The sequence below is a fragment of the Leuciscus leuciscus genome (assembly GCF_965113295.1).
Source record: "Leuciscus leuciscus genome assembly, chromosome: 19".
In the NCBI taxonomy this organism is placed as follows: domain Eukaryota; kingdom Metazoa; phylum Chordata; class Actinopteri; order Cypriniformes; family Leuciscidae; genus Leuciscus; species Leuciscus leuciscus.
Genome location: NC_138743.1, coordinates 26,756,743 through 26,781,025, shown reverse-complemented (window position 1 = coordinate 26,781,025; position 24,283 = coordinate 26,756,743). Strand labels below are relative to the sequence as shown.

General features: G+C 40.1%; 1 protein-coding gene across 2 annotated transcripts in view; it reads right to left on the bottom strand.

The window, feature by feature from the left end:
• Nucleotides 1-24,283, bottom strand: part of jag2b (jagged canonical Notch ligand 2b) — a 48,511-nt gene that overhangs the window by 5,377 nt on the left and 18,851 nt on the right. Inside the window, exons 4-23 of one of the 2 annotated variants that reach the window (XM_082147063.1) lie at nucleotides 19,155-19,412; nucleotides 18,164-18,224; nucleotides 14,410-14,540; nucleotides 13,766-13,885; nucleotides 12,835-12,948; nucleotides 10,932-11,045; nucleotides 8,975-9,088; nucleotides 8,595-8,641; nucleotides 8,325-8,501; nucleotides 5,807-5,969; nucleotides 5,487-5,651; nucleotides 4,696-4,809; nucleotides 4,499-4,612; nucleotides 4,254-4,367; nucleotides 3,429-3,545; nucleotides 3,228-3,255; nucleotides 2,456-2,541; nucleotides 1,983-2,096; nucleotides 1,110-1,225; nucleotides 737-988 (exon numbers count right to left, since the gene is read on the bottom strand). In XM_082147063.1, the coding sequence (XP_082003189.1) occupies nucleotides 737-988; nucleotides 1,110-1,225; nucleotides 1,983-2,096; nucleotides 2,456-2,541; nucleotides 3,228-3,255; nucleotides 3,429-3,545; nucleotides 4,254-4,367; nucleotides 4,499-4,612; nucleotides 4,696-4,809; nucleotides 5,487-5,651; nucleotides 5,807-5,969; nucleotides 8,325-8,501; nucleotides 8,595-8,641; nucleotides 8,975-9,088; nucleotides 10,932-11,045; nucleotides 12,835-12,948; nucleotides 13,766-13,885; nucleotides 14,410-14,540; nucleotides 18,164-18,224; nucleotides 19,155-19,412 (2,519 nt within the window). The remainder of the gene's footprint in view (nucleotides 1-736; nucleotides 989-1,109; nucleotides 1,226-1,982; nucleotides 2,097-2,455; nucleotides 2,542-3,227; nucleotides 3,256-3,428; nucleotides 3,546-4,253; nucleotides 4,368-4,498; nucleotides 4,613-4,695; nucleotides 4,810-5,486; nucleotides 5,652-5,806; nucleotides 5,970-8,324; nucleotides 8,502-8,594; nucleotides 8,642-8,974; nucleotides 9,089-10,931; nucleotides 11,046-12,834; nucleotides 12,949-13,765; nucleotides 13,886-14,409; nucleotides 14,541-18,163; nucleotides 18,225-19,154; nucleotides 19,413-24,283) is intronic. The other variant, XM_082147064.1, reaches the window with a different exon arrangement.

Sequence of the window (24,283 nt, the reverse complement as noted above, 5' to 3'; positions counted from 1 at the left end):
CTACAAACCAACCCTCAACAAACTACTTGTCTGGCCTTAAAATTTATAATACAGAATTTGTATTGCTTCCGCGTAGCCACGCAAACCGGAATTATCCCGACAACGCTTTATCTGTAGAGAGTTAAAGGGAGGGGAGGGAGGCCTTCACAGGGGAGAGACTAGTTTCTGGGAATACCAATGTACGAACTATATTACCACCATTGCTTTGTGGACATGGTACCCTAGTAATACCCTGTTTTCTGGATTTTTTTGACTTAGTTTTTGGAAGTAGAGTCTGACAATATTAAAGTACAATGTACTGCTATAGCTGATAGGTACCATGTTTTTCTTGACAAACACTACTGTTCAAAAGTTTAGGGGTTGGTAAGAATTGATGTTTTTGAAAGAAGTCTCTTATGTTCACCAAGGCTGCATTTATTTGATCAAAAATACAGTAAAAATGTTATATTTGGAAATTGTATTAATTTAAAACGACGTTTCTGTTGTATTAAATTTTGAAATGCTATTTATTCCTGTGATGGTAAAGTTGAACTTTCAGAACCAAATTTCAGTGTTGCATAATCCTTCAGACAATGGCACTAACCAAGTATTATTACCAAGTTTTCAGACGTTTTCATCAAATCTCATAGACAATGACAATGCCATGCAACTACCATCTGAAACCATCCCTCTGCCACGGTACCATCATAGGGCTTTTGCGTCAAACAAAAAACCAACTTGCTACGTGAATACTTACTGTGGGTAGTTTGTCCCTGTTGAATATAAGGGTGATGCGAGCACAGCTCTTGTCCAGATAGACTGAGTTGGGCTCACATTTGGTTTGGAGGGTTGGGGTGGCTTCAGGGCTTGAGCAAAACCCCCACTGGTGGCAAGGGGGAGAGAGGCATGTCAGGAAGTTGTGCTCCAGGCATTCACGACCTCCTGGACAGGAATGAAGCTCTCGCCCTGGCGTCCCTGGCAACAGGCAAGGCTGCCGGCCACAGACCACCTGAGAAAGAGGGTCATGAACACATTCATTCATTCATTTATTTATTCATTCATTCATTTATTCATTCATTCATAAAAATAAAAAGAGAAAAAAGAAAAATACTTGTTCTTCAGACACTTACCTTGGTGCACTCCACTTTGCCGTTGACACATTGACAAGTGTTGCATTCTTCCTCCCAGCGGCTGCCATGCGGAAACTGAAGTCCAGCATAGTGACACGTCTTCCCAATGCCAATAACTGCGCCACAACACAAACACAAATACAAACACCGTAAGACTGGGGCCAATTCTAATTTAGGAGCAGATCCCTTTCCTCTCTGGAATGATCCAAGTCACATGATGCCAGGTCAGTGCTCCAACGCAGACACCGCCCGCCTTTCATGTTGTTCACTCCTTAGGAACCATACTCCGCGTTAAGCTTTTTGTTAGCTTTTAGCTCATCTCCACTCTAGTGTACTAGTGTGGCAAATCAGCATCTTAGAATGATTTCTGAAAGATAGTGTGACACTGAAGACTGGAGTAATGGCTGCTGATAATTCAGCTTTGATTTGCTGGGATAAATTACATTTTAAAATAGAAAACCGTTATTTTAAATGGTAATTGTATTTCACAATTTTACTCTTTTACTGTATTTTAGATCAAATAAATGCAGCCTTGGTGAGCAAAAGAGACTTCTTTCAAAAAATATACAAATTCTTACCGACCCCAAACTTTTGAACAGTTGTATATATATTTAACATTTTCCACGAAAATTGACAAAAAATATTGACGACTCACTAGAGAGATTTTTGTCCAATTAAACGCTCTCTAGAGTGAGAATATTCCACCTGCCTCCAATTAACAAATATAAATCATGATCATGGAGCCTTTTTGAGCCTTTCAACATCAATGCAAAAGTCAATCGATTTCTTGGGGTCTTTAAGGTCCATTTCTCAGTATGGACAAGCTGAGAGATAAGAGATTGATTGTTTCAATGATTACAAAATAACTCTTACACTCTTGGCATTGAGGTCCGGTGCGACCGAGTGGGCAGACACATCGGAAGCCATTGATCTCATCCACACAGGTGGCACCGTAGGCGCAGGGTGATGACTGGCACTCATCAATGTCTGGTGAAGCAAAGAAAATATACATTCATCAAAACAGCTACTGACTTGGAAGATGTGGTTGGGAAAACTGCCATTTGAAGTCAATACACATTTATAAAGCACCAGGACCATGGCTGCACCTCAGAAAATGAGGCCGGGAAATGCATGGAATCTTTAAGGAGTATTTTCTATGTCAGAGCCATCAATAGACACAAGGAGAGGAATTTTTTTCCACTGGTTGAATAATTTATCTCCTCTGTCTGTCTGAGAGCCAGGGCTAACCTTTAACCCCAAAAGAGGTCAAAGGGCACTAGATGCTCGGTAATCCTCCAACACCCTCTTTCTATACATCCCCATTCTTTCCTCCGCGAGATACTCACTGATACGGCAGTCGGGGCCAGCGAATCCAGGGGCGCATTCACAGCGGAACCAGTTCACCCCGTCCACACAGATCCCTCCATTGTAGCTGCAAGGAGATGAGAGAACAATGAGGTTATTGGCTGAAAGAGACACCTTCACCCCAGTGATTGACATAATACTTCCAACATACATGCGTGGAAGGGGAAAGGCAGGAAAAACGGGGGAAGAGAAGACATGGACGAAGAGGGATGCGAGAGTGCCTCACTGCGTTTATCAATACTAGCACCTTTCAGATGCAAATCCCCCCAGTGGCTCCTTGCTGGGATCCCCACCCCCTACTCCCGCCCCAACTCCCAAATCCCTTGCTCCCAGGTCAGCGATGAAGAAAGGCAAGAGGACAGAGTGGACTGGGAGAAAAAGAGCCTGTCCATCCCCTCCTCCCCTCACCGCTGGGGGTGCTCTTTTAGGGCCATCGGCTCTATTGTGGTCCCCATTAAAACCAGCCCAGGGTCTCCTGAGATGTCGGATTTAGGGGTGATTTAGGGACATCTTCTCCCGTCTTTACAACCAGCGTCCTCCCTTGAACCCCCCCTCGGTGCATCCGCTCAGAGAATGGGGGTTAGCGGGGCAGGAACAACATGGTGGAATAGGGCAGAAAGCCATGTAAGAAGGGTTATTCCAAGCTGTCTATGTTGTACAGGGAAGGGGAGGGTCGGCACAAACAGGCGGCCCCAGGCAGCATAGAGTAAACAAGAGGGGGAAACAACTGCAGAGCCACATAGGTCTTCTTACCAGGGGTGAGGGTTGCAGTCGTTGATGTCTACAAGGAACCAGAAGAGAGGAAGAAAGAGTCAATGCGAATCATTTGGGCATTAATCGAATGTAATTTAACACTTTTGCTTGTGATGCTTTTGCTTTTGATTGTGATATTTGCTTTCACTGGTATGCAGACATGCACTGGCAGCTGAAATGTGAATGGGGGAATTCACTCACTCTGAGCGCAGGTGGGCCCCTCCCAGCCGTCTTTACAGATGCAGGTGAACGTGTCACCACCACCCACGCACGTTCCTCCGTTCAGGCAGGGGCTGGACGCGCAAGTGCTGTTCTTTGCTGAAGTAGAAAAACGAAATAGAAAGTTACAGGAAGTGAACCTTTCTTCAGACCTTTAGAGCTCAACCTAAGGTGCCCCAGGGGTCTATCGCCAATTTCTAGGGGTCTGCAGAAAAGATCAGAATATGTTTCTAAATTAATTAAATACTAATTTTCTGTATATCCATTTTTTTTTTTTATTAGATTTTTAGATTCTCAACTAAAATTACATTCTTAATTATAAATTATAAATAAATGCATTCATTCTGTTCAAATAAGCAACCAAGATACAATATAAAAACTAAAAATAAGAAAATTCGTAAACAAAAGCTCTTGTTACGAATGCAGGAAGTATTTGGGGACAAACATTTATTTATTTGGAGAAATATTTTGGATTCATTTCTGAATAGGCATTTTCAAAAAAAATATTGAAAACATTAAGCTCTAAACTAAATTAAGAGGTAAAAAAAAAAGACACATGGATGACCAATTATATAAATTAAATCAGCAACCACAATACAATATAACACACAGTTTATAAAGAGTGTTGCAGGATTGCAAAGTTGATTGAGAGTATTAAGAGAGACTGATTTGATTATATAATATGTGAAGGGAGTCTATGAATAGTTTAAGGCTATGAAAGGCATTTTTGGTTCAGAAAGTTGAGAAACCCTGCTGTGCATGAAGCGAGTATAAAAACTGCACTCTGATTCACAGAGGTGTCCTCACCTGTGTTGCATGTACTCCCTCCCCATCCAGAAAGGCAGGCGCAGCGGAAAGTGTCTACGTGGTCATAGCAGGTCCCTCCATTACTGCATGTGGTGGCATCACATTGACTTTCACCTAAAAAGAGACAAAATAACTCCAAATATTACCAGTCAGTTCAACAGTCACATTGTATAGCTTAACATATGCAGTTAAGCTATACAATAGGAAAAAAGTACTTTGACATAAAACAGGGAGATGTAACTTACGTGAATGACAGGTCTTTCCTTTCCAGCCATTGGCACATTCACAGTAGAAGTCGTTGACCAGGTCCACACAGTGGCCGCCATTCTTACAAGGGCTCCGACTGCACTCGTTCACATCTGAGTGCAGAAATGCAAGTACAAAAGGTAAGACTCTGAATGTAAAGGTCAAGATGAACAGGAAGATGAAGAAAGACACTCACTGAGGTTACAGAGGTCACCCTCCCAGCCATCCGAACAGAAACACTGGAAAGAGCTGATCCCGTCGATACAGGTGCCTCCGTTTCGACACGGGTTGCTCACACAGTCATTTATATCTGGGTAGTCGATATATTCATGAACATCAAGATTTTAGGATAAAATAAAATGGTGCTCAAAAGACTACACTAAACATCAGGAGTTCAAAATGTAATTTAAACATTGAAATAAAGCATTTTAGGGTTTAAACTAAATTAAATGAAACCTTATGATGTAAAATAAATAAGAAACATTTATGATTCTGATGATCTGATATTTATGATCTGATGATCATCATCCGGTTAGACAAACATCTTAAGAGCTGCTGTCATTACAGCAAATGGGTGACAAACCAAATACTAATACATTCTCAAATTAATGTACATTTTTCAGTTACATTTTCATTTAGATATGCTGATAATATAATTTGGAACAAACTAACGTTTTAAAATAAAAAAGTATTTTCACAAGTGATTTTTGATACTCACTATAAGTCTCACAATTGTCTCAATTTCTTTTTTAAGCATTTTTTTAATAACACTTAATTTTTGTATAATATTTATTATATTATTTATGACATTATATTAATACTTAATTGGCCCAGAAGTACCTATGACAAATTACTAATATGAGCTTAATTATATTACCCATCTGCCATCTACTATGTAAGGATAAACTAAATTGATGAAGTGAACATACGAGGAGGAATGGATTATGGTTCAAAAGTGAAAACGATGAAACTGTACGGATGACTCACTCTCGTGGCAGTAGGCTCCTGTAAAGCCGAGCTCACAGGTGCAGGTGAAGTTGCCGCCTGGCAGGCTGATACAACGGCCACGAGGACCACACACATTAGAGTTGATGTGTCTCACACCCACATCTGAGCTGTTACTCGCCACAGCAATCGTACAGCTGTCAATCACTGAGAATGAAAAAACAAAAAACAAGCGGGAATAAGATCACACTGAACACATGAACTATTGCGCACTATTTTTCAATTGATGATCAATATACACATGCAGATAGACATCTTTGGCAGTTGTATCTTGGTTAGCAGGAGAACAGGACGGGCAGTACCTTGGCAAGGAGTTGTCTTGCAGTGGTCCTTGCGGTTTTCACAGGTCTTGCCCTCATAGTCTTCAGGACAGGCACAGTAGAAGTCACCCGGCAGGCTGTAGCACGAAGCCTTATTCTCACAAGGGTTCGACTCACAGGGGTTTGAGTGAGACAGACTCTCCACCTTCAAACGAGATAGGGAGATTGAGTTAGTGAATGAGTTAGGCCTAAGCTTTTTAAGTCCAGTCCTCTTAAACTAGAGATAAACAGTCAGGTAAGCTATGGAAGGCTCCCATAAGCCTAAAGCTAGCAAGACAGCACCATTACAATCACACAAGAGACCAATCAAAACAAACTGTGCAGCTAAATTTAGACATCCTTCCGTTCTTACAGAGCATATTCAACTGGGACGAGGAACACTTTTGCACATCTAGTTCTCCTACCTCGACATGGCCTTGTTCTGGTAAATAGTCTCAGAAAGGAATCTTTCCCACAGAAACTCATAATACTTACTATATTCTATTGATATGTTCATATTTAATATAAACTGCACAAATGGATTTCCAAATATACCATGTAATTAATTAATATGAACTTAATTATACAATTACTAAAATAATCTTTACTATAAATAAAATAAACAATTACAACTTCACACTCATATAAATTGTTTTATAATTTGAAGTAATAATAATTGCTTTAATCATTTATAATTAAGCTAATAAGACAAAAAGTGGCTTTAGAAATGGCTTTTTTTTTTTTCATAAGTCTACCACTGGCCTACAGTCCACAGCAATCCATCATTTTGCAACGGAGTTTGTCAATCAGTCTGAGGTAGACTTGACACGTTCACATGTTCTGCGCTATTTGTTAACTACAGTCTAGGATGACATGCAGACGGACGTCTCTGCCCATTGCATCATGTCTCTTGCCATGAGTGCCACATTTTTAGAATGCTGTGTCAAATTCTCTATGGGCCAAGGGGCAAGATTAAATGCATTGTTTGTTTGTTTTAATGTTCTAAATTAATGTATTACAGTGTATAATATAATATAATATAATATACTATAATATACTATACTCAACTACAAACTGTTCCCATAATGTTTACTAATTAATGTATGTTTCTGCAGCTTTCCAAAACCTTCTCAATGTCCCCACCATTTTTTCTCAAAAAAGCCTTTCCTAGAGATGATCCTCAGGGGAATTTTAACAACCTTTCTTAAGTACACATCATGCCAGCCGCCATGTAAGGTGTTAGTTCAGACTATAATGCTGTTCTCCAAGTCTGCTGAATTTATTTTAGTAGGGATATACATTGTATATACTGGAAGCCGAAGGCCTGCACAGAGCCCTTTTTCACAGGCAGCGATGTAAGAGGAATGTCTGCAAACGAGACTATCAAACAGAGCTTCATAAAACTGCTAGAGCAAACAGATATAAGAGATAATCATCCATCTGTACTGGATCTGAAGAACAACCCAGTTGGACACGTTTCAAACAGTTGTATGTTGGCGGGCAAAATTGGTTGACACATAATAAAAAAAAGATATATATATGTAGGCGAATATCCCAAGCAAACAGGTCTCAGAACATTTTGGATAGTGGTTTGCGTATTTAACTACATATAAATGTAGTAAATCACAGCTTTATTGTAATGACTTTTAGTTCAGTTAAATGGATTTGATCCCATACTAAAACATGTCTGATTCTGTGTCAATACTGGACCAAGGCTTTATATGTAGCCTCATGTGCACCTGCATGGAAAACAGTCCCACCAGATCAAAACCTTTTCCTAGTATAGGCTTGCTTCTCCAACAGACTGCAGACGGTATGGTCTAATGTAAGCGCATGGCACGCTAGGCATGAATATAACGTAAAAATCAAGGCCTTCTCTTTCCCGGGCTGATTGTGGGCAGGCGGCCAGGAGGCCAAGAGAAGAGTTGCCTCATTCACTACAGCTTAATTTTAGTGTACAGGGTAAGATGAGACTGGCTCAGGACCAGCTTCCAGCAACTCTATGGAAGTCCGTCTTTAGCCTGCCACTAGACTAACACTGGCTCCAAAACAGCAATGATGGCCACATGAAAAAATACTCCCGCCCTCCACCCAAACCCTGCTCTAGTTACCCTGGCGCACCTGTGGCCAAATAGCAGGCTTGATCTGCCTTACACCAAGGCTTTAATAACACACATGCAATGGTGGGCAAAGTATGAATGGAGAAGTGACACCATCTGCATTACTAAATGTCATCAATTAATCAAGACCAAGCCCCACAATTTCCATTTACTGATCATTGAAAGAGATATGATGAAGATCTTATAAACCTACCCCAAACCTGACTAAAATTGTTCTCATTTCCTATCTTGCTAATCTACTATATGTAATATAAATAAAAAAAATGGCAAAATGGCCAAAAATCAGAGCACAAAACAAATATATCAGCATAAAATAAAATCCATCATGATGAAAAACACTGACAAAAAGCTTACTGTAAAAAACTCTTTAACACTATAAACAGTAATATAAAGATTCTTACCTCACAGAGCGTCCCTGCATAGTTTGAAGGGCATTCACAAACAAAGCTGTCCAGAATGACATGGCAGCGGCCACCGTTTTGACACGGACCACTGGCACATTTGTTTCTTGAGACTTCACAGTGCAAGCCCACAAAGCCTGAAGGGCACTGACAGTGGTAACCTCCACGAACCAGCTCCTGCACAGACACAAAAAGGACACTTAATAATGAATACAATTAACTGAGATGCTAAAGTAAACCAGGAATTGTTTTGAATCTTAAAGGTTATACCTTGCAAGTTGCTCCATTCTGGCACTGTCCGTGGCATCCATTGAGATCTAGAGTCATGGGCAAAGTAAATTAAGCAATTAATCAATGGCTAAATGGAGGAAATCAGGACAGCAGTTAGGAAAGGCTGAAGACATGCAATTAACTTGAATTAGATGAGCTCTGTAAGTGTGCTGAAGATGGAAATGTTAGTTCAATCAACACAACGTGAGGTAAAGCCAATGACCCAGCATGCAACAGTAGGTGAAGCCTAAGACAAAATATACAGTGTGCAGAACCCCAAAGGGCATCAAGTGTCCGAAGAGGAAAGCCTGGCCGCCACCATAGAGTACGTGTTCAAAGATTAGGGAAAGGACAGGAGAGGAGCATTAGGAGATACTGACTGATGTCACAGTTCTGTCCGGCCCATCCTTGAAAGCAGTCACAGTGATATCCACCAATCATGTTTTTGCAAGAGTGAGCATTTACACAAGGCTTCCCCATACACTCATTTGCATCTGAAAAATTGAGGGACAGAAATAGTTGGGAGATTTTTGTAGACAATTGGTAGATTGAAGAGGAGATGGGAAGTGTAGAGTAGCAAGAGAGAGGCAGAGAAATCTGAGATCTTATCGTGTAACCCCACCACCATTAAGCCCATTGAAAAGTCTGTTGGCTTGAAACTCTAACAGTCACAACGATGCCAGCCTACTTGACTTCCTGATCAATGACCATTACACAGCAAAAAAACAAAAAAACAAAAAACACAACACCTTTATTCAGTATATTTAGATTGTGTTCTATTAAAAATATCAAAACACTCTTAAAAAACACATTTTACTTGAAAAGCACAAATAGACATTATGACTTAAATTACCTTAATTATAGCATATATACAATATTTAAGAATGATATACTTATTTAAAAGTTCTCACACAAACAAAGCTGCATTTATTTGATCAAAAATACAGTAAAAGCAGTAATACTATATTATTACAATTTAAAATAACTTTTCTATTTTTACACTGCATTTTAATATTAAAATATAATTCATTCCTGTGATGGCGAAGCTGAATTTTCAGCATCATTACTCTAGTCTTCAGTGTCACATGATCCGTCAGAAATAAGTCTAATATGCTGATTTGCATTTCTTATTATCAATGTTGGAAAACTGTTGTTCTGCTCAATGTTTTTGTGGAAACCATATATTTTTTTATTCTTTGATACATAGAAAGTTCAAAAGAACAGCATTTATCTGAAAAAAATATATATATTTAACATTATACATTTCTTTTCTGTCACTTTTAATCAATTTAATGTGTCCTTGCTGAATAAAATTTATATTTTCTTTAAAAAAAATCTGACTGACCCCAGACCTTTAAAACATTCTATGAAAGCAATTCTAGGTATTTTCACCACTTTTACTCTTTACTCTAAAACACATACATACATTATATTATATTATATTATATTATATATATATATATATATATATATATATATATATATATATATATATATATATATATATATATATATATATATATACACACACACACACACGTATATATACATACATATTATACAATCAACCCTCCTTCTGCTCGTCTCTCCCCAATTAGCCTACAGCAGGTGACCAGCCGGTTCAAGGGGCTATGACTCTTTTGACTTTGCCATGAAAAAACTAGTGCTTATTAGGTGTTTAAATATTCATCAGGGGCCCCTAGTGAGGTACGCTCCACTCCCCTGCGCACCTGTCCTCTGAGAAACACGACTCCCCACTGTGCTCAGGCCTGGCTCTTGTGAGAGAAACCCAAGCTGGAGGCTAAGGTTCGAAGCGTAAGACGAGCAGACCAACTCCTGTTCCCACCCCACGCTTGTTTACAGGTCACAATCCACTTCCTTTCACATTCATCACTTCCCCTGACAAGAGCTGCACACTATTGTGAGCAGAAGGATGATGGAAAATCCTGTGGCGCCTGCGATATCGGCAATGGGCCATCTGATCTAGCCTTAGATCCAGGTCTAAGGCTGGCCCTCCTTGTAACATATGCATATATAGCTGTCTTACAAGCAACAAGGATCAGGTTGCCGCTATTACCAGTTTCTCATGTAGACTAATCAAATCACTTGTCTTGTTTTGCCTAAAAAACATGCAGGCTTGTATAAAGTGCATGCAATTTAGATCTGACACACCATATTCAACCATTCGGATGCAAAATGGATAGATTTTTAACGAATGGCAAATAAAAAAAAGAATAATATGGCGTGAGTGGAGGGTCCAATGAATAGTATATTAAAAACGTGCATGAATGCTATAGTTCAAAACACGCTTGCAATAAAGGGGGATCTCAATCTTACCGATTTTACAGGTCTTCCCAACCCACTGAGGAGGGCAGACACACTCAAAGCCATTTTCCAGGTCGATACATGTTCCGCCATGCGCACACGGGCTGGAGGCACATTCATCCATGTCTGCAACATCAACACAAAATCATGTTACATTCTGCAGATATGAAAAATTCTCAAATGAAACTGTGCTTTAAAAAAGCTTCTTAAGATCATACTGAGATATTATAGGATATGCATCACATAATATTATGGGATGTTTTCAGTTTTATCCATATAAACATTCAAAATGGGCAATTTTACACCCAGCATGGGTGTGTGGGTTATTCAATGGCCACTACACACACACACACACACACACACACACACACACACACACACACACACACACACACACACACACACACACACACACACACACGATCAGTGCTTCTGTGTCAATCTGTCTTAATTGTTAAAATATCGCAGCATTTTCACAGCAAAAACATTTATTTAAAAATTTAAAAATTCCAACAGCAAGCTAAAAACTATATTATGCACTCCAAAGTGAATATAATGTGAACAATGTTTATGATTCCTATGTCACCAAGGTGTAACTGTAGATCCTAATTCAACTGACGTACAGTCACATGAGTTTAAGTGTGTTTTACAATCGCTTCACACATACACAGTCATATTTTTCATATATTATTGTTTTTTAAGACTTATGTTGCTGTGCGTAATGTGAAGCTGTGTTTGCAGACTTTGCACTGATACTAGACATAATTATTTTGTTATTATTAATGTTATCTTCTGGTTTGCATCCATCAAATATTATATTATATTATATTATATTATATTATATTATATTATATTATATTATATTATATTATATTATATTATATTATATTATATTATAGTGATGGTAGAGTTGGAGAAAAGGCGGGAGAGAGTGTCAGTCCGTTCATCAGAGAGAGCTTTTCTTTATGCAAGACAGTAAAGCGATTATAGCTTGATATAATCCAGATCGCCAGATTAGCTGCTATTAGAGCCCAAATCATTACAGTTTTAATACGTGCACAAAAGGCACAAAGAACCGAGCAGCAGCTATTTGAAATTTGGAAGAAAATGGGAGGAAACAAAAACAAGAGAAATTCCTCCCTCCTTTCTTCTCCCTTTAGCCTTATACATATATTGTGGTGAATGGGGTGGAGCGGGGTGTGTAAAAGGGTCAGACAGGCAAGTGAAGAGGGAAAGGTGGGGGAAAAATCTTTATGGGTGAAATGGTGTGGTGTGGTGGGTGGTGTGGGGGGGTTGCCCAAATTCCAGCAGGGACCCTGCTGTTGCTATGACGATGGAAACACAGCCCCATATGTGCGATGGAGGAAACAGAGGAGGTAGAATGTGGAGGGAGTGATGAAGAGTGTGAGAAATACCAATAATTAAAACACTGGGCATCCTAGAAGTGAGAAACACATTTGCAACTGATCAAATTTGAGCTCTGTGGCGCTAAAAGAGGGATGCTTTGAGGAGCCGGAGGGGTGGAGAATGAAGGGAAGACCATGACACACTGCATTCACAATTTGTGAAGCCAAATGCTGGTTCAAAGTGAAGACAGATTATGCAAATCCCCCCCTGTCTCAGTGATGGGTATCACCAGGCTCTAATCCGGGACCAGTAAGAGCTCAAGCTCCGCTCGCCATGCAAAGGGACCCCGCTGTGCTGCCAAGATCCAGGACCGGCTTCCCCTGCCATATACCTGACACATCCCAGCATGACAAGCAGCCAAGCGGCACACTGGCCACAGCATCTGGACACATGTTGGGGAGGGGACGGGTGTCTGTGCTCTTGTCTAGGTCTATAACTAGGTCTCCAGACAGAACAGATCGGGCCATGGAGAAAGTCAGAGAGGAAAGTGCACGGAAGATTTACATACCTTTAGCACAAGTGGGTCCCTCCCAGCCTGGTGGACACTGGCATTCAAATCCAGTTGGGACTTCGTGACACGTGCCTCCGTTCGCACAGGGGTTGGATACACAAGCATGTTCGGCTGCAAAAACACAATGGTATGTGTCATTAATATAGACTGATATATCTCATATACGGCACACCAACTGGCACAGCTTCAATCATCCAGCCTTGGGTGAGAAATATTATCTATCCATTCATCTATTTATGCATCCACTTATACACCCATCCATCCATGCATCTATCTATGGATCCATCCATTCATTTATTTATCCATCCATCCATCCATCCATCCCTCTATTTACCAATCCATTAATTCATCCATCCATGTATTCCATTTATCCATACATTGATAAATGTATGGATACATACTGTACATACATACATACCTTCTTTTATGCATCTATTCATTCTTTTATCCATCCATCCATTCTTTTATCCATCCATCCACCCATCCATTCATCCCTTCTTTTACCCATCCACCTATCCATCCATACCTTCTTTTACCCATCCATCCATCCCTTCTTTTACCCATCCATCCATACTTTTATCCATCCAGAAAGCCCTTATTTTATTCATCCATCAATTCATCTATCCCTTATATCAATCAGTCCATTATTTTATCCATCCATCCAATCAACCCCTTTTTATCCATCCAGCCAGCCCTTCTTTTATTCATCCATCAATTCATCCATCCCTTCTATCAATCCATCCAACCCTTCTTTTATCCATCCATCCAATCAACCCCTTTTTATCCATTCAGCCATTCCTTCTTTTATCAATCCACCCACCCATCCATCCCTCATTTTATCAATCCATCCATCCACCCTCCCATCCCATCCATCCATCCAGCCAGCACTTTCATATACCAAATTCCCCATCCATCTGTAAAGACTTACCAATTTCACAGTTCTTGCCAGAGTATCCTTCAGGACAGGCACAGTTATATTCATCCGGTTCAGAGTTCATGCAAGTCCCGCCATTGACACAGGGATGGTGTGTGCCGCAGTAGTTCAGATCTTCAAGGACACATAAAAACAATGAACTAGGGTACTTCTTGAGACTATGGGGGAAGGAATACTAACAATGAATTCTGATTTTTTTTTAAGCCTGCTAACATTTGCTCTTTGAATGACTACAGTTGGCAAACTTTTGCTGGACTCCCAGCAGACCTTGTAAGGCGAGGCTATGCACATAAAAGCTGGTAAATAAATAAAGAGAACTGTAGGCACATCTCAGCTGCTTCTCATTCCTAACAACCTTCCAGGACGCACGCTGACCAACAGATCAGATATCCGAGCGCCACTCCAATCACAACCACAATATCGAAAGTGTGTGTTTGTGCGTGCATTGTCACATGATGCACAGCCTGTGCTGACATTGCAGCCAACAAACCAGCTCAGTGTAAGATGATGTAGTTCCAAATTCATTCTGATCTACTGCTGACCATTTTATGGGTCAATTCCAGGTTGACCTCAATTTCTCAAAACTAACTAGGCCAAATCATCAGCATCAGCGTGTGTGATGCATTTAGGACCCTTACCTTTATCGCACAGAAGGCCGCCCCAGTTCTTGTCGCAAGTGCACTGCCAGGGTCTAACACAGGTCCCGTGCAAGCAGCCAGGGTAAGGCAGACACTCATCACAGAACTGGCCCTGCCAGCCGTAGCTGCACCTGAAAACCACATAAGCGTGTTAACACTTATAACGCCACTGAGGTTGAAATATCTTAATGACAGACAAGAAACAAACATACAGATGCACATCACTGCCCTGACACCTAATCTTAGGATAAGGCGACATTCCGGGTGACAAAGGTTAAGAAAACTTTCACAACTGCGCACAGACGCGCACTCCCCCACCCCTCGGGCGGTTTGGTCGTAGCCTGGGGTACAGAGGGAAATGCTGCAGAGGGGTTAACAAATTATTGGTTTACAGCAACACTCCGCTATTCCAAGGCCTGTAGTGCACTCTCTTCGTCCCCACCACACCCCTCACCCAGCTGTCTTGTCATTTCTGAGCAGGCTATTTTAAGACAGCTCCCCTGCAGAAGAGGTATGGACTAACTCCAGCTGCCGAGTGGAGAGACGCTGTCTGCATATCTCAACCACAGAGCTAACGCTTACTAGCCTTACAAAGTAGTACTGTTGTGGTACCATGGTACAGTGATGGGTTCAGATGGAAACAAATAGGCCGCATCTGAATTTACCATGGGATTGACATAGTACTCCTAATAATACCAACAACAACATGTTTATCTATTAACATGTTAACATTTTCATGGTTAAATGCTGTAATAATTGAATCTAGGTTAAATGATAAATATACTGCAATTAAATGTGGTGATAATGCATTCATAAATAGAATTCAGGCCCACAATTGGGATCACATCAGCTTACAATAACAGGCAAATGTGCTCTTCGAAGAGGTACACACCTGGCACATTCTCTGCGTGGAGGCCTTGATCCAAATCCACTTATAACATCTCCAGTGAGGTCTCTGAAATAGCCCCCTAGATCTGTGCCCAAGGGGCAGGCCAGAGGCTGGATTACTTACACCAGAGCATACACAGCCTCGCACTGCCCAGTAACAACCTTAGTATTGTATGAAAGAGCATGTAGGCAGCAGAGTGTGTGGGGTGAGTGTGAACCCTGCCTGTGCACGGGGGCGTTCAGCTCTGCTGAGCACTGCCAAACATAAGCTTGCTAACTAACTCACTCCAAAGAGAAAGTTGCATTACATTTACTTTGTGTGTCAGGACATGTCCACTACAGCTATAAAAAAAATAAAAAAAATAAAATAAAAAAAACTCAAACTTAAATCATAAATGCATTTTTGTCTTTCGCATTTGATTTGCAGAAAGGGTTTGCAGTGCCTCCAAAATGTGTTTGGACAATTAAAGGGAGAGTTCACCCAAAAAATATTGATCGAAACCTATAGAGCGGTGCAGGGATGACATATTTTTGAAGGCCAATTCCATTGTCCTGAAGTCATTAGGGTTTTTGGTTAAATGCTTGTCTGTGGTGAGCACAAGCTCAATATATTCCCCCCTTTTATCCTACAATATAAAACACATCAGTAATACCCTCTTGTGATTTTTAAGCTTTTGCTTATCTTGTAAAATGCTAATAAGTGGCTAAATAGGACTACAACGGTTGGCAGGGACATTAAATGCCATCAGCCGAACAGGTAAACTCATCTACTCACTAGTCTGTTTTCACAGCCTCGTTGTGTTTTTAAATGCGCAATTGCAAACTAGTATAACTCAAACTTTCAGGGAAAATCTTTTTAAACAAAGACTGAAAGAGTTATCAGAAGCTTAGTGATGGTGACGTTAAAGTCATGCGACCGTGGTGTAGTTCTTTTTTTTTTCCTTTGTTCATTTTTTGGATGAACCATCCCTTTAATCACAAAACAAAACTTACTGGACGTAATGAAATGACACAATTTTAAGTGTGGCAAAAATGTGTGGCCCACTACTGCATCTACTGGTTAATTAAAATGTCTGTGGCAAACTTAGTCCTCTAGTCTCCACCTTCTTCCTTCCCAGGACTATCAAGCTAGTGACCGCAGGGAAGCGAGTCACCATATCCTGCAAGAACTCACAGAACTTCCCAAATATTCAAACTCTAAAATAACAAATTGGCCTCTGTTTCCTCGCCCGGTTCCAGAAGCTCTTTCGTCCAGGCCATCGAGAAGCTTGGTACATGATGTCCCAAAGCATGTTTTTGGCCCCCCATGTCCCTTGAGGCGCCACACTTGGCCTTTATGATGCCAGAGGCAGAAAATAGCCTTGTCCCTTTTAAACTGCTCAAGTCTAGTAGCAGGTAAAGGAGAGCAGCAGAATGAGGGCAGGTATACGTGCTTAGTAGTAGTGAGGACAGGAAAATTGAAGCGTGAGATGTTTTTAAATGAGAATGTCTGAATGATTTGTTGCCAAAAGATTCTAGTATGTCATCATCGTCTAGAGTGACTTCCTGGTTTAGACACCTCTGGATCTACTCATTCCCTGCCCTTAGACAGAGTGAGGTTGAAGGTGGAATGGACAAAAAAAAGGCTTTTCTCATGCCAAGGACTAAGAGCTTTTCCTGTGGCAAAGGAAGAGGGCAGAGCTAAGCTACAGGAAGAGAACTAAAGGAGAACATGATGTGGGACAGTGAGGTGGATTTCACGCTGAGTTCCACAGGAAGCGTCAGAGTTTCCTGTGACAGTAAGAGCAAAATACCACCATTTGACTTAATTATCATTTGATGATAACCTCCAAAACACAAGGAATCTGGGGACACTGATTTTGGTAACTTTCCAAAAAGTCCAATTGCCACTAGATTTTTATGGTTTATAAAAGTTCTTTCAGTTTGCCCACGAACAACTAAGGTGTTCTGACCCTTTTTAAGAGCGCTGCTAAGTGGTTGCTACAGTGTTCTGGGTGGCTTAAAGGTCCCAACTCAAAAGACCCCAATCTGAAGGTCCCTTGAAATGACTCAGGCGAAAGTTGTACATTAACAGATTAGTGTAACAGGTGTTACGTCAAAGAGTAAAGGGTTTTAAAACCCTTAAGGGTTAGTTCACCCAAAAATTACAATTCTGTCATCAATTACTCACTCTCATGTCATCTTAAACGGCTTTCTTTTATCTTCAAAAGACAAATATTTGTAATAAAACCCGAGAGATTTCTGCCCCTCCATTGAAAGTCCATGTAACATGTTAAAGAGAAGAGATGAACAGATTGAATTTGTTTACATACAAACACTGATCAACACATATACATAGAGGTCATCAAATATGGCAAACAGAAGCTCAACCGCACTTGTGTGACATGCGAAAACAAACCTCAATGGTTCTTGCGGAAGCTCAGATATGCTTGTTTGTTTTGTGTGAATGTACTTTCAATGGAGGAAACAACTCAGCTTCATTAATATCTTCATTCGTGTTTCAAAGATGAACGAAAGTATTATGGTTTTGAGGCAACATGGGCGAGAGTAAATTACAATTTTCCTTTTTGGGTGAACTATCCCGTAAAATATAAGCAAAAGTAATAGTGACTCCCTAAAGTATTTCAACCCATCAAATAATAATCGATCACAACTTTTAAACACACTTGAGAAAGTATAGCGTGATTAAAAAAAGCATATTAAACAACAACAGCTTGCACAAACAATGGCTTCACTGCACTAATTAATTAATGGTAAGGTAAACAAATGAAAAGACCTTATCAGCATGAGCACATATGGCCCTGCTGAAATTAAGGAGCCAGATTAGCCCGAGCAACCGAGCATGAAATGATGCTCAAACACTTACTTGCATTCTCCAGGCACCATACAGCCTCCGTGAATCAGATTACAACCCTGCTTGCAGATCGCTGAGAGAGGAGAGGGAGAGAGGGAGGGAGGGAGGAGAGTCAGTCTTGCTTGTTTGTGTTGCCTTACAAGTGCGACAAGATAAATTCATCACACAGAAGACAACTTTATGGCCTGAACACACACATACGTTTGCCCTTATCCACCCCCATTACAGCCACCTACTCGTACCCCATGCTCATTAGGACAGTGCCTGGTGATTTACTGCCTTTCTTTAGTGCAATATATACACACACACGCACTCACAGCTTTGGAACAGAGGTGTTTAGGTTGTCTGCAGTGGTGGGTTAAAGACATCAAAAACCCCAGCATCACCCAAATTAATTGAGCTAATGGAAAGTGTGACTCCAGGGCTGCAGAGGTGTTGTTTACAACACAATCTCACCTCCAGGCAAAGTCAAAGATCGCAGGGCTGTGAAAACACTGATAGCAGCAGGTCTCTTTACAGGGTTGTAAAGGGCCAGATTTAACAGGGTTCCTCTCTATATGCTTCAAGACACCAGTCAGTGCTAGTTCATCCTTTATCAAGGGCAATGTGGCTAATAATACTTGGCTACATATTGGGGATGCATGACATATTGTTACAGTTAAATTTTACCTTTATAAAAAAAAAAAGTGTTTTATATAGTGTATGTTGTGATGCCTATATTGCAGCTTTTAAAACAATTAAGTTTAGTGCAGTATTGTAATTGTTAACTAAAACTAATGGAATTGACAAAAGCACATTACAAAACTATAATTTTTTTTATTAAAATCTAAATTTTGATTATAAATAATATACTGTAATAGTGTAACATCATACTAAAATAACACTTTTATGTCTATTTTTTAAATCCAAAATAGTATAATAGAATTTTAATATTGGCCATTTATTGGTCATGATATTAAACTGAAATGCTAAGTACAAAATACAGATGGTCAACAGCACTAACCCGTCCGGCAGTCCACTCCCATCCAGCCATCTAGACATACAATATTTCCCGATGGATCGCAGCGGTAGTGGCCGAAGTAGTCGTCGCGGGGCCGGCACTGCTTGTTGCACTTACTCCCGTAGTAGTTCTCGTCACACCTGACCCGGAGTCGGTACTCGATGTGGGCCGTGGTGCCGGGGTGCCGGATGGACTGCCAGTGGTCGCCGGGATTCACCATGCTAGCGTGTGTGTGGCGTTCAATCAAATTCTCCTCACCAGCTAAAAAAAGAAAAGTAGAAACAGAGATCATGTGCTTTGTTAATAATCAGAATTAAAAACAATATTATACAGTAACACTGTTACTAGGGATTTACTTAAAGGCCTATATTAATAACTTATAAGGCCTATATTTTTTAGTCAGCTAATTTGTAATGTATTATATAATAATAAATAATATGTTTTATATAATAAATAATATAACAATATAATACTTATTAAATAATATTTCATGACCAAATTAAATTAAATAAAAATCTAATTTCTAAAATACAACTTATTCATTCCAATAATTCACATGGAATGGAAGATGGAGCTAAAACATATTCACACAACCAGTACAATGTGATAATGAACGGGCATGTAGATCAGCTGCAAGTCAACAGACAGGACAGACCCTGATTTAAAGCTATAAACTCGCTAGTGACTCAGACTATCCTGTCCCTGCCAACTTCCTGCCTCACAAATCCATTCAGACAAATCACTGCACAACAAAGACACTCACACATGAATGACACCATTGCAAAAACAAAGGGTTTTGAATTGGCTCTCAGTTAACAATCCCAAATCAAGTACTTTATTGGTGATTGTTACCGCTCATATTTATTCGAACACATCCCTTAACTCTAAGTGTTCTTTGTACCATGGACATGATAACTCAAAATGCGGCTTATGCGACGAGAGGTGTGATCAGACTTATGATTTTTAGTGAGCAGACAATAAAAATAGCCGAGTCATATCTAGGGACCAGAATTTTATATAAACTTAGGGTTGGACGAGTAACTACCAAGCAAACATCCAGAAAACTCTAGCAACACCATCAAAATCCCCTAAAAACCACTCTAAACACTGCAGCAACTGCATAAACACGCCTTAGCATCATGGCAGCGACTCGTTCATTTGTTCAATCGTTCACATTTCAAGTGAGTTTTAGTTAAAACCTAGTTCTTCTAATGAAAATGTTGATGTCTGGCCGGAGGGAGGGGAGTGAGTTTGACTGCTGTTACCAGGGAGATCTGGGCAAGAGCGGCAGGCAGAGAAAGCCACTGGTGTCCATAGCCGGCGACTTTCAGCTCTTAGCCCTGGCCGTCCTTGAAGGACCTGGATCCCACCCTAATCCTAATCAATCAATCACATCGTCCAGGTCCACCAGGACACGGACCCTCAATACGAATCCCTCCTCCTTGCGAGAGTGGTTAGCAGCACTCACATTAAGAGCTCCATTTTCCCAAGCTTTCCCAGCCTCTCTGCAAAGAAAGCAATCTTTATCGCAGTGGGATCGGAGACGGCAAACAATCACGGTGGAAACGGGGGGCCTGCGATTTCCTCTGTCCCGACGCGCTGAGCGCGTCCACGTCTTTCTCCTCTTGCAAACACACATACGGGGCGCACATACACATGCCTTCCTCTCCGTCCTCTGACAATGTCGACCGAATTAAGCAACAAAAACAGAAATAGCCCTGGCGCTTCCAGATAAAGAACAATGGAGCGAGCTTTTGCCGGCCCGTTCTGCCCAACGTCTAAACACTGGGCAGTCCAGAGCCCTTCCTGCAGAGTAAACACAATGCTACAGAACTTTTCCTGAGGCCTGTAGGGCCCTACGATGCACACGTACACATTACGAACAGTTCTGACAGATGTAACAGAATTATTTAAAGCATCTATGAAAAATGCATGTTGGCTAATTCCGTCAGTTCGACTAGAACAACGTCCCACCGTCCCTGGAAAGTCCTGAGATGACATGACGCATTGTGCAGGCTAAACTTTATTCACCCGAGCGAAAGAGTGAGAGACACATTTTTACCCTTGGGTTTCTGACAGACAGACGAGGAGGCGTTAGGACGTGTCCGGTTTAAGAAAAGAGGTGCGGCAGCTCTGAGTGTTCACACTGCATACTAAACGAGTAGTATCAAACGGCACTGGAGAGAGGAGGATGCACTGCCGCTTTTGTTGCCAAGCCTTGCGTGAGTACAGACTGCAGATAGTCACATCAGACAGACCTTGGCAGCGTTCTCTCTCTATGACAAGATCATTAATGTCTGGCACGCCTCTCTACTATGGGCTTGTGTGATAAATGAAGCCACTGTCTCAAACAGAGCCCTGCCAAGTCATTGAGTGTGCTCCAGATCATCAAAGAGAGCAGGTCAATCTCAAGTATTTCTAATCAATGGTCACTAGAGCTTACAGGTGTTCTGGTGAACACTTCTTTAACTCTGAAGCTAATTCCATAGTTAGCATTTACCCTAAATAAATAATTATATAATATTTTATAAAAATGTATTAAGATTCTGCTATCATCAAGTTTTTTGCACACATCACATGTCTCATATTTAATTTCAAACTCTTTACACTGCTGTTGTAAACAAGCACAATAACATCTGGAAAAAATTGTTCTGTAATGGAAATGATGGGACGGCTGTGAAAGCATATTGAAATGGTCTATGCATATTTCAATCTTTCTTTAGATTAGCTTTAAAAGTAATATTGCATATTTTATGATGGGTTTTATAGTTTAAGTTAAATTATGGCTCTGGTATAAGGGTAAAACGAAAAAAATCTATACTTAAAGCTGCAGTCCGTAACTTTTGGCGCTCTAGCGGTAAATAAACCAAACTGCATGCGTGTTGTGGAAGAACATTGTAGCCGGAGCTACTTTTCTCTGTTTATGTCTATGACGAGTCACGTAGGTACTGGGCTACTCCGCAGTGGTACGACCCGACCAGTCTAAAAAAATATAAAAGAATATAAACACTTATTATTGGTGTATCGTAGTGATTCAGGATAAGAAAAAACACGGTTTGGAAAATGTATATTCATGACGTACTCACTTATTATATACATTTTAAACGAATAAGGTTATAGACTGCAGCTTTAAAATTCAATTGAAAAGCAGGAAAAAAGTTAATTATGTAGGCAGTTTTTGTGAGACTACCAGGGTTGGGGAGTAACGGAATACATGTAACGGCGTTATGTAATCAGGATACAAAAATCCAGTAACTGTAATCCGTTACTAGGGGTGCACCGAAATTTCGGCCGCCGAAAATGTTTGGCCGAAAATGGCATTATCGGTTTCGGGCCGAAATAAAAAAAACAGCCGAAAACGTAAACCGAAAATGAATGTCACCCGCCCCTCCCATCCGTGCGCAAGCGCTTAGGTTTCACTCACGGTCGAGCTGTTACCACGCGTCTGCCTATCAAAGATTAAGCATGTCAGAGGGCTGTCACTTATTGCACAATCGATCGGACCAACCAACACAAGTTTCGAAAACGAAAATAGGGGATCGATTTTAACGGCCTTCTCTCGGAGCGCGTCCAGCTCGTCACGATACGCCCGCAGCGAACGCGCGTCACACAGCAACTGCAGGTTCTGACACACACACACACAGCCTATTTCTGCATAATATAGTGCATAATATATAGCCTTCAGTAATGTTTTTCATTGATGTTATGGCAGTCCACATTGCTGACTTGTGCGCGTCTCAAGCGCCCTCTTTACGTTCGTCCTAATGCCTGTTTTGTTGTCCGTGGATTTGCCTATATTTGGCGTTGAAAACGGATCAACGCCAAATATAGGCAATTTACTAACGATTCAATGAACACTTAAGTCTCAAAAATCGAACAGGATTTTTTTCACAAAAGTGACAGCCCTATACGAGAGGACACTAAAGTTGCAATATTTAACATTTGTTCTGCAAAAATCTCCAAAATTGTGGATTTTTTTTTGCACAACTTTTAAAAAACTATTTTATTTGACGGAACATAAAACTTGAAGAATAATATTATTTGGTATTATTATTTATATTTATTGTAAAAAATATTTTGTTTTGTTATGTAACTGTTAATAAAAGTTGTATTATTATATTGTGATTTTTCATTTCATATCCATTAAATTCAAGCAATTTAAATTTAAATATATATAGAGAGTATACGTTTTTAAAAGAAGCCATTTTCGGCTTCAGTTTCGGTTTTCGGCCAAATGCATCCTAAATTTTCGGTTTCATTTCGGTGCATCACTATCCGTTACAGTTACGTCAAAAAACGTAGTCATCAGATTATAGTTACATTTTGAAAAAAGGGGGAATACTTTCAGGATTACAATGGTTTCATTTAAAACTAAATAAATCAGTATTTTGGCATAATAACACTATATTAAGCGCTGCTTGATTATACAGTAGTTCCTGGTTCTGTTGCCAGTAATGACTCACGTGTGCCACGCGCTGGTGCATGTGCAAATAACAGCTTTCTACAATCTCCTCAGACGCAGATTGAATCACTGCTGCTAGTAGAAACGATGCTGCCTGCGGGTAAAATCGCTTTTAATTCATGGAAATTCCGCTGCTATTTTGTAGGAGAGTAGCTTTTTTAGTACCCAAAATGTCCTTTCTAATCTTTTCTCACGTAACGGGATGTTCGCTGTCTAGGTGACGTAGGGGAACTCCCACTGCCAACGCCCCAAGTTCAATCAGGCAAATTAAGAAAGATCACGGCTTTAGTCAACATGTAGGCCTATTTTAAAATAAACTAATATGTAGATTGTGTACAAATTTTAAATGTTCTGTTTTTATTTTTTAGTAAAAAATTTGTTAAAAATAAAACTAAATAATCTGTAATACCATACATTAGCCACTAGATGTCTGTATAGCCTTTACATAAATATATATTCAGGCCTGTGTGTATATTTTGCAAATATTGTACACTGGACCAAATTCTTAATAAATAAAAGTTTTTTTAAAGTATTTTTTAATAATATTTCTTCTTGCTTGACTTTATTTATATACGTGACCTTGAAGTAATCCAAAAGTAAGTTACATTACTTTCATATTATAGTACTTGGATTACGTTACTGAATACTTTTTTTATGAAGTAATTTGTAA